Genomic DNA, 9,058 nt, shown 5'->3' with positions numbered 1-9,058 from the left:
TGGTTCAGGTGGACATTAAAGATCTTCCTGTTGGAAAAGAGAAGGGAATCTCTCTCTCTCTCTCTCTCTCTCTCCCCCTCTCTCCGTGCTTTTGGCCGACACTCCCCCCCCAGTTAGTTGTTTGCCCGCTCCACGCCCGCCTGCGGGGACGTCGCTGGGCGCGACCGGCTGCCGCGTTTTGGCTCACTAAACGCGCAGTCACTGCACGTCAGCAACGCTCTCGCCCGCGAAGCGCTTCGAGAAGACGTCCCGACGACGGGACGGGGGGCGCCCGGTCGGACGCAAAAGGACGTGGTCGGCGCTGTGTCCAACGGACGGAGCCGGGAAAGCTTTGGAGTAACACGACACGAAACGGCCACGGCCGCTCGATCCGCGGCTGCCCGCGGGGACGTCGCCGGGCGCAGTCGGCCGCCCGCGTTCGACCCGCGAAATCCGCACGGTCACTACAGTGCGGTCCGGCTCGAGTGCTTTTGAGGGGTCTCGAACGCTAGGATCATTGCGGTGGTGAGAGACGGTTCACAGCCTGTGACCTAACCGGTGATATCACAAAGCTGGAAAGTTTATTCGATGCATTTCCTTTTGCCAAGAAAAAAGTTCGAGGGCCGAATTGCACGGGTCGGTGCGGACAGGAGGTGGACAACAGGTTAACTAACGCCGGCTCTTGCGTTCGGGGCAACGATGTTCGTGTAGGAAGGTTTCAGCCTCGTTAGTGGGCGCTGCAATGCGCTGTGTTGGCTCTTCCATTGAGGAACATGGGGGCTTGAAGCCACTCGCGGTTCAGGAGAGCAAGGTAATAATGGTAGTAATAATAATAATACTAATAATAATAATATGATAATAATAATACAACAACAACAACAACAACAAGATTCCATTTATAAAGCGCCTTTCACGTCAGGAGGACGTCCCATTATTATTAATATTATTAATAATAATAATATAATAATAATAATATGATGAGAATAATATAATAACAATAATATGATGGTAATAATATGGTAATAATAATATGATAATAATATAATAATAATATAATACTATGATGACAATAGTATAATAACAATATAATAATAATAATAATCCTCACATTTCTCGAGACGCCTCAAAACGCTTCACGGGACACACCGCAAAGTGCAGCGACTGTGTGTTTTGTGGGCGAAACGCGGCAGCCGATCGCGCTCAGCGACGTCCCCCCCCCCCCCACCCCCACCCCCCCAAACGGCCGCGGATTCAGTGAACAATTTATTATTATTATCGGGTTTTTTTTTGGGGGGGAAGGGATTGTTACCCCCGGAGAAGCGATTCCCCCAATCGACCAACAACCGGGGTTCCTGCTCATTGCTGGGTCAACAGAGGCGGGTGTGTGCGCGTGTGCGCGTGTGTCTGCGTGTGCGTGTGCGTGTGCGCGTGTGGAGTAAGGAAACTTACCCAAAGTTTCGCCCCGACCTGACCTGACCCGCCCGGGAATCGAACCCCGGTCTCTCTCTCTCTCGCTGGTGGGGCGAGGGCTCTAACCGCTGAGCTACAGCGCGCAGCGCCTGATCGCGTCTTCGAGACGGCTCAAAGCGCTTCGCGGAACATGCAGTAAAGTGTAGTGACTGGGTACATCTTGCGGGCGAGACGGGCCCGGCGACGTCCCCACGCGCACAGCCGTGGGTTGAGCGAGCGACCGAATTATTAGTCGTGTTGCTGTATTTTTTTTTTTAAGGGATTATTTACCCCCCACCCCACCCACCCACCCACCCACCCCACCGGAAATAAGGGGCCATGACTTCCGCTGCGCCCATCGGTTCCTTGGTGGTGATTGAGATGTCCGCGGAGGTCGGCGAGGAGACGGTGGGGTGGCTGAGGTCGAGGATCGTGGCCGGCAAGCGGTCGAACGGGGCAGAGCTGGAGGCGCAGATCGTGCCGAGGTCGGGCGGCCCGAAGGGGACGGTCCTGCTGGTGAGCGCCTCCGCGGAGAGGCTCCTCCGGGGGGCCGAGGAGCTGGGCCTGATGAAGGAGGACAAGGAGGGCAACTTCAAGCCCTTCAAGCTGGCCGACAGGCGAGACTTCGCGCTGGACGAGACCTACCTGATCAGTCTGGCCGAAGGCTTGTACATCATCAAGCGGGAGCTCGACGCCTTGAAGGCCGTCGACGAGGAGCACGTGCCCGGGGAGCCCGGGGTCAAACTCTACCCGGGGCAGCCCATTTTGGCCCAGCTGCTGCTCAGCAAGATGGCGGCTCAGGTCTTCCCGCTCCACGACCGGGAGGAGCTGGAGAGACTGTGGGAGAGCAAGCGCTACCTGATCACGCAGCCCCTCGACCCGATCAGGGACTACTTTGGCGAGTCCGTGGCCATGTACTTTGGCTTCCTGGGCTACTTCACCTGGGGGGTGGCCTTCAAGACGTTGCTGGAGATCTTCCTGTACGTCGCCAACCTCAAGGAGCGCGGGGGCAACGCCCTGAGCGCCGTCTACAACATCGTCTGGGTCACGGCCTTCCCCAAGGGCTGGAAGAGACGCAGTTCGGCCATGGCCTACAAGTGGGGCACGCTCCAGCACAAGGCTCCCGGTGGGCTGCCCGACGAGCTCCGCCCGGGCTTCGTGGGCAAGCTGGGCACCAACCCCGTCACGGGCAAGACGGAGCCCGTCTTCCTGGACCGCCAGCGCTACCTCCGGGTCCTGGGCGCCTCGCTGCCCTTCACCTGCTTCAGCCTGTACATCACGCTGCTGCTCATGCAGACGTTCCTGCACCTGGACGGGTTGGCCAAGGCCAAGCACGCGAAGGAGAAGAGCGGGCAGAGCGCGGTGCTGAGCTACACGCCGCTGCTGGGCTACTGCCTGGTGCTGGAGCTGCTCAACAAGATGTACCTGGTCTTGGCTCAGGCCTTCACGGAGCTGGAGAACCATCGGTCGGCCTCCAGCCACGACAACCACCTGCTGGCCAAGATCCTCACCTTCTACTTCGTCAACAACTTCGGGATGCACTACTTCCTGGCCTTCTACCGCCGCGACTTCGACCTCCTTTCCCAGACCATTTCGGCTCAGCTCCTGGTCCACCAGGTCTTCGGGCAGCTGCTGGAAGGGGGTCTGCCCTACTGGATGGTGGTCTTCAAGAGGAACAAGATCGAGAGGAGCCTCCCGCCGTCCACCAAGGCCGGGCTGCACCTGATCGAGACCGAGGGGGCCCTGAACCCCTCGAAGGACGCGCTGCTCAAGGATTACCTGGAGCTGTTCCTGATGTTCGGCTACGTCAACCTCTTCTCCAGCATCGCTCCTCTCAGCGCCGCTCTGTGCTTCCTGCACAACCTCACGGGGATCCAGGTGGACGGGGTGAGGTTCAAGAAGGTCCTCCAGCGGCCCTTCCCCGAGCCTTCCTCCGACATCGGGATGTGGCAGCTGGCCTTCGAGTACCTCTCGTCCCTCGCCATCGTCACCAACTGCGCCCTGATCAGCACCTCGCCCGAGTTCCGCTCCCTCTTCGACCTCCCCGACGTCCAGTACTTCCTGATGACCGTGGCCATGGAGCACGGGCTGCTGGGCGTCCAGCAGGTGGTCCACACGGCCGTGCCCCGGGTGCCCTCGGACATCGCCGTGCGGCTGGAGAAGATGGAGCGGGGCTGCCCGGGTGGGGGGCCGTGCCCGCCCCAGCGGAAACTCACCACCGAAGAGACGACCACCGAGTACTTGGACTGTCTGGAGGCCTGTCTGACCCGCGCCTTAAACCAATTAAACAAAAACTATCAACCGTGAGGAGGGGGAGCAGGTCTCAAAGGGTTTTCTTTTCACTTTGATTCCCTCCCTCCATCCCTCTCCCTCCCTCCATCCCTCTCCCTCCCTCCGACCATCCCTCCCTCCCTCCCTCCCTCCCTCCGACCCTTCTTCCCTCCATCCATCCATCCATAGAGTTCTCTGCAGCTCAGGGGTTAGACCTGGTCAGGTCAGGGGGCGAATCCTTAGGCAAGTTTCCTGACCCCCCCACCCCCCCACCTCTCCCCCCCCCCTCCGCACACACACACAGACCACCCCCCCCACACACACACGCACACACGCGCACGCACACGTGTGTTCCCCCAGCAGGAACCCGGCTGTCGGTCGATCGGCCGATCGCTTTTCCGGGGGTTAATAATCCCTTCGAAAATAAAACGATAATAATAATAATAATAATAATAACAGCAATTCGGTGGCTTCAACCCACGGCCGTTTGTTTGTGGGGTGGGGCGGGGTGGGGCGGGCGGGGGGTGGGGGTGGGGCGGGGCGGGGTGGGGCGGGGGGTGGGGGGAGCGTCGCCGGGCGCGATCGGCTGCCCGCGTTTCGCCCACAAAACACACACACACACGCGAGCGCGCGCACACGTCAACACAGGAGCACAGTCACTACGCCTTCGCAGGGCGTCCCCGCGAAGCGCTTTGAGGCGTCTGGAAGACGCGATGAGTTGTTGTTGTTGTTGTTGGCATTTAAACCACGTGGTGGCGGGGGGGGGGGGTTTGGGGGGTGGGGGAGGGGGGAGCCGCCTCCTGTCATCAGCCAATCAGGAGTTGGGGGATTCCCTCCCCTCAAATGGTTACATTGTTGCCCTCAGCCATTGGCTACAGCGGCTGTCAAACAAGTACGTCACTGACTCTGATCAGCTCTGGGATTCCCCCCCCACCCCCCGTGAGTCTGTGTCACTCTCTGTGTCACTCTCTGTGTCCCTCCCTCCCCCCCACCCCCCGTGAGTCTGTGTCACTCTCTGTGTCACTCTCTGTGTGCCTCCCCCCCCACTCTCTCTGTGAGTCTCTGTGTCACTCTCTGTGTCCCTCCCTCCCCCCCACCCCCCGTGAGTCTGTGTCACTCTCTGTGTCACTCTCTGTGTCCCTCCCCCCCCCACTCTCTGTCTCTGTGTCACTCTCTGTGTCCCTCCCTCCCCCCCACCCCCCGTGAGTCTCTGTGTCACTCTCTGTGTCCCTCCCCCCCCCCCACTCTCTCTATGAGTCTCTGTGTCACTCTCTGTGTCCCTCCCCCACTCTCTCTGTGAGTCTCTGTGTCACTCTCTGTGTCCCTCCCTCCCCCCCACCCCCCGTGAGTCTCTGTGTCACTCTCTGTGTCCCTCCCCCCCCCCACTCTGTCTGTGTGTCTCTGTGTCACTCTCTGTCACTCTCCCAGTCTGTCTGTGTGTCTCTGTGTCACTCTCTGTGTCCCTCCCCCCCCCCCCCACTCTCTCTGTGAGTCTCTGTGTCACTCTCTGTGTCCCTCCCTCCCCCCCACCCCCCGTGAGTCTCTGTGTCACTCTCTGTGTGCCTCCCCCCCCCACTCTCTCTGTGAGTCTCTGTGTCACTCTCTGTGTCCCTCCCCCACTCTCTCTGTGAGTCTCTGTGTCACTCTCTGTGTCCCTCCCCCCCCCCCCCCCACTCTCTCTGTGAGTCTCTGTGTCACTCTCTGTGTCCCTCCCCCCCCCTCACTCTCTCTGTGAGTCTCTGTGTCACTCTCTGTGTCCCTTCCCCCCCCACTCTCTGTGAGTCTCTGTGTCACTCTCTGTGTCCCTCCCCCCCACTCTCTCTGTGAGTCTCTGTGTCACTCTCTTTGTCCCTCTCTGTGAGTGAGTCTCTGTCACTCTCTGTGTCCCTCCCCCCCCTCCCCTTCTCTCTGTGAGTGTCTGTGTCACTCTCTCTGTCCCTCTCCCTGTGAGTCTCTGTCACTCTCTGTGTCCCTCCACCCCCCCCTCTCTCTCTCTGTGAGTCTCTGTGTCACTCTCTGTGTCCCTCTCCCTGTGAGTGAGTCTCTGTCACTCTCTGTGTCCCTCTCCCTCTCTCTCTGTGAGTCTCTGACACTCTGTGTCCCCCTCTCTCTCTCTCTGAGTCTCTGTCACTCTCTGTGTCCCTCTCCCTCTCTGTGAGTCTCTGTCACTCTCTGTGTCCCTCTCCCTCTGTGTGTGTGTGTGTGTCTCTGTGTAACTGTGTGTGTGTATCTGTGTGTGTGTAAAACTGTCTCTGTGTGTGTGTCTGTGTCTCTCTGTGTGTCTCTGTGTGTGTGTGTGTGTAACTGTCTGTGTGTGTGTAACTGTGTCTGTGTGTGTGTAACTGTCTGTGTGTGTGTTTGTGTGTAACTGTGTCTCTGTGTGTGTAACTGTCTCTGTGTGTGTGTCTGTGTGTGTGTGTGTAACTGTGTGTGTGTAACTGTGTGTAACTGTGTCTCTGTGTGTGTGTAACTGTGTCTGTGTGTGTGTAACTGTCTGTGTGTGTGTTTGTGTGTAACTGTGTCTCTGTGTGTGTGTAACTGTCTCTGTGTGTGTGTCACTGTCTCTGTGTGTGTGTAACTGTGTGTAACTGTGTCTCTGTGTGTGTGTAACTGTCTCTGTGTGTGTGTCTGTGTGTGTGTGTGTGTAACTGTGTGTGTGTAACTGTGTGTAACTGTGTCTCTGTGTGTGTGTAACTGTGTCTGTGTGTGTGTAACTGTCTGTGTGTGTGTTTGTGTGTAACTGTGTCTCTGTGTGTGTGTAACTGTCTCTGTGTGTGTGTCACTGTCTCTGTGTGTGTGTAACTGTGTGTAACTGTGTCTCTGTGTGTGTGTAACTGTCTCTGTGTGTGTGTCACTGTCTCTGTGTGTGTGTAACTGTGTGTAACTGTGTCTCAGTCTCTGAAGCACAAATCTCCTTTCGAATTGGAAACTCAGCCCTGACTTTGCACTCAGTGTCTGTGTCTGTTTTGAAGGTCAGAGCTGTTGGGAATCTCTTTATATTATATCTCAACATATTTTTCCCCTCTGTTGGTTACTGTGGAGGAGTTTTATCGACTGATCAGCGATGGCCCTGAGAAAAGCTGCTCAAAGCCTCATGAGAAGAGCTCCCAAACTGCCCACAGCTCTCAACTGCTCCACAGCAAAGCCCAGAGGAGGTGAGTGGGGCACAGAGAGAGAGAGAGAGAGAGAAGGGGGTAGAGAGAGAGAGAGAGAAGGGGGTAGAGAGAGAGAGAGAGAGAGAGAGAAGGGGGTAGAGAGAGAGAGAGAAGGGGGTAGAGAGAGAGAGAGAGAGAGAAGGGGTAGAGAGAGACAGAGAAGGGGGTAGAGAGAGAGAGAGAAGGGGGTAGAGAGAGAGAGAGAGAGAAGGGGGTAGAGAGAGAGAGAGAGAGAAGGGGAAAGGGGGAGAGAGGAGAGAGAGAGAGAGAAGGGGAGAAAGAAGGGGACAGTAAATTGGTCGCTTCAACCCACGAGGGTTTGAGGGGCCGTCGCCGGACGCAATTGGCCGCCCCGTTTCGCCCGCAAAGCACACAGTCACTACACTGTACGGCGATGGGCAGTGAAGGGCTCTGAGCCCTCTCGACGGTGCTCTCGACGGTGCGATAAGGCGTGACATCAAGTGCAAGGATTATTATTATTATTATTAGGACGATCAGTGTTTTTTTTTATCCTTATCCTTGAATTTGATGCAGCGCTTTTCGCGCCTTTTAGACGTCTCAAAGCGCTGAATATAACTGAATATAGAGTTAATTGACGGTGTATTTGTGGGCGAAACAAATTATTATTATTATTATTATTATTATTATTATTATTATTATCCACAGAGGCCAAAGCCCGGTTTGACTGGCGCGATGCACTGGACCTGGAGAGTCAGTTGACCGCGGAGGAGATTATGATCAGAGATTCTTTCCGCACGTACTGTCAGGACAAACTGATGCCCAGGATCCTCATGGCCAACCGCGACGAAGGTACCGGGACAGAAACAACCGTGTGGCGCGTTAGACCCCTCACCTCGCAACCGAGAGAGAGAGAGAGACCCCGGGGTTCGATTCCCGGGCGGGTCGGGGCAGGGCGAAACCTCGGGGAAGTTTCCTTACTCCCCCACACACGCACACACGCGCGCGCACGCGCACCTCAGCAGGAACCCGGTTGTTAGTCGATCGACGGATCTCCTTCCGGGGGGGGGTGGTGTGGGGGTGTGGGGGTGTGGGGGGGGGGGGGGGGGGGTTAATAAACCCTTCAAAAAAAGAAATGACAACAACAATTCGGTCACTCGACCCACGGCTGTTTGCGGGGACGTCGCCGGGCGCAATCGGCTGCCGCGTTTCGCCCCACAAAGCGCACAGTCACTACGCTTTACGATCTACCCTGTGATACGCTGCGAGGCGTCTCGAAGGCTTGATATATCAAATGCAAGGATTATCATCATTAATCATTATTATTATAAATACAAGGAGCCCCCACCCCCTACCCCCCCCCCCCCCCCCGTTGTAAGAGGACGCGCTCGCCGTTGGCCGGTTTATTTTTTATGAGGCTTCCTGTCCTTTCCTGCAGTGTTTCACCGGGAAATCCTGAACGAGATGGGGGCGCTCGGTGTGTTGGGGTCGACCATCAAAGGTCAGTGTCGGCGGACGGAGCCGGTGGGGCCAACGTGCTTCCGCACTCGGGCGAAGTCGTCTCGTGGTCTATCGGGTCTCGGTCGAGGGGCGTAAGGCTTTCTCGATGGAGGTCTGCAGCTCCCGCTGGTACTGGAGCGAGTGGAAAGGCAGCTCCGAGGTCACCCTCTTCATCTCGTCCTGCGCCCCACTCAACTCCTCCGCTTCCCCCTCTTCCTTTGGGCCAAACACGCAATCTGCCCGTTAAAACAATTCGCAATTTTTTCTTGGAATGGAGATTATTATTATTTTTTTTTTTTTTTTTTTGAATTCATTTTCCTCCCGAACGACAACGGGTTTAAAGGCAACGAATGGAATAAATCCCGGCTTTGCCCTCAGAATAATTCTTAACCGTTAACTCGTGAAATCATTCGCCCCCGAATGTAATCATCGCGCTGTGTATCGTTCGCGGAGGGGCGTCCCGATAATGATTCATATTTAATGATATTGTTGTCGTTAATAAGATTTAGTCATTTAAACCATAATCCGATTTAAAATGCGAATTTATAAGAATGAATAATAATAATAATATGTCATTTACGTAATGAAATTAATGAGTAATTGTTGTTAGAAGTGGCATTTAATAATAAATTATTTTATTATTATTACAACGTAATTACGTTATTAATAATGACTTATGATAACTTGCCTTCGAGACGTCTCAAAGCCCTTCACGGGACAGACCGCAAGGTGGAGTGACTGTGTGT

The 9,058-nt window shown here is 55.8% G+C and overlaps 1 protein-coding gene across 1 annotated transcript; it reads left to right on the top strand.

Annotated features, from left to right (window-relative positions):
* The first annotated feature begins 1,767 nt into the window (after positions 1-1,767).
* On the top strand, positions 1,768-3,735 carry LOC103172028 (anoctamin-10-like). The gene has a single exon (XM_042344626.1). It carries the CDS (start codon positions 1,768-1,770, stop codon positions 3,733-3,735), a length of 1,968 nt encoding a protein of 655 aa, XP_042200560.1.
* Positions 3,736-9,058: the final 5,323 nt, after the last annotated feature.

The sequence above is a fragment of the Callorhinchus milii genome, unplaced genomic scaffold, assembly GCF_018977255.1.
Source record: "Callorhinchus milii isolate IMCB2004 unplaced genomic scaffold, IMCB_Cmil_1.0 Scaffold29, whole genome shotgun sequence".
In the NCBI taxonomy this organism is placed as follows: Eukaryota; Metazoa; Chordata; class Chondrichthyes; order Chimaeriformes; family Callorhinchidae; genus Callorhinchus; species Callorhinchus milii.
This window is presented reverse-complemented; position numbering and strand designations above follow the sequence as displayed.

What these genes read in the sequence shown, in the direction of transcription:
- LOC103172028 (XM_042344626.1), top strand. Translation starts at nt 1,768, where the DNA reads ATGACTTCCGCTGCGCCCATCGGTTCCTTGGTGGTGATTGAGATGTCC.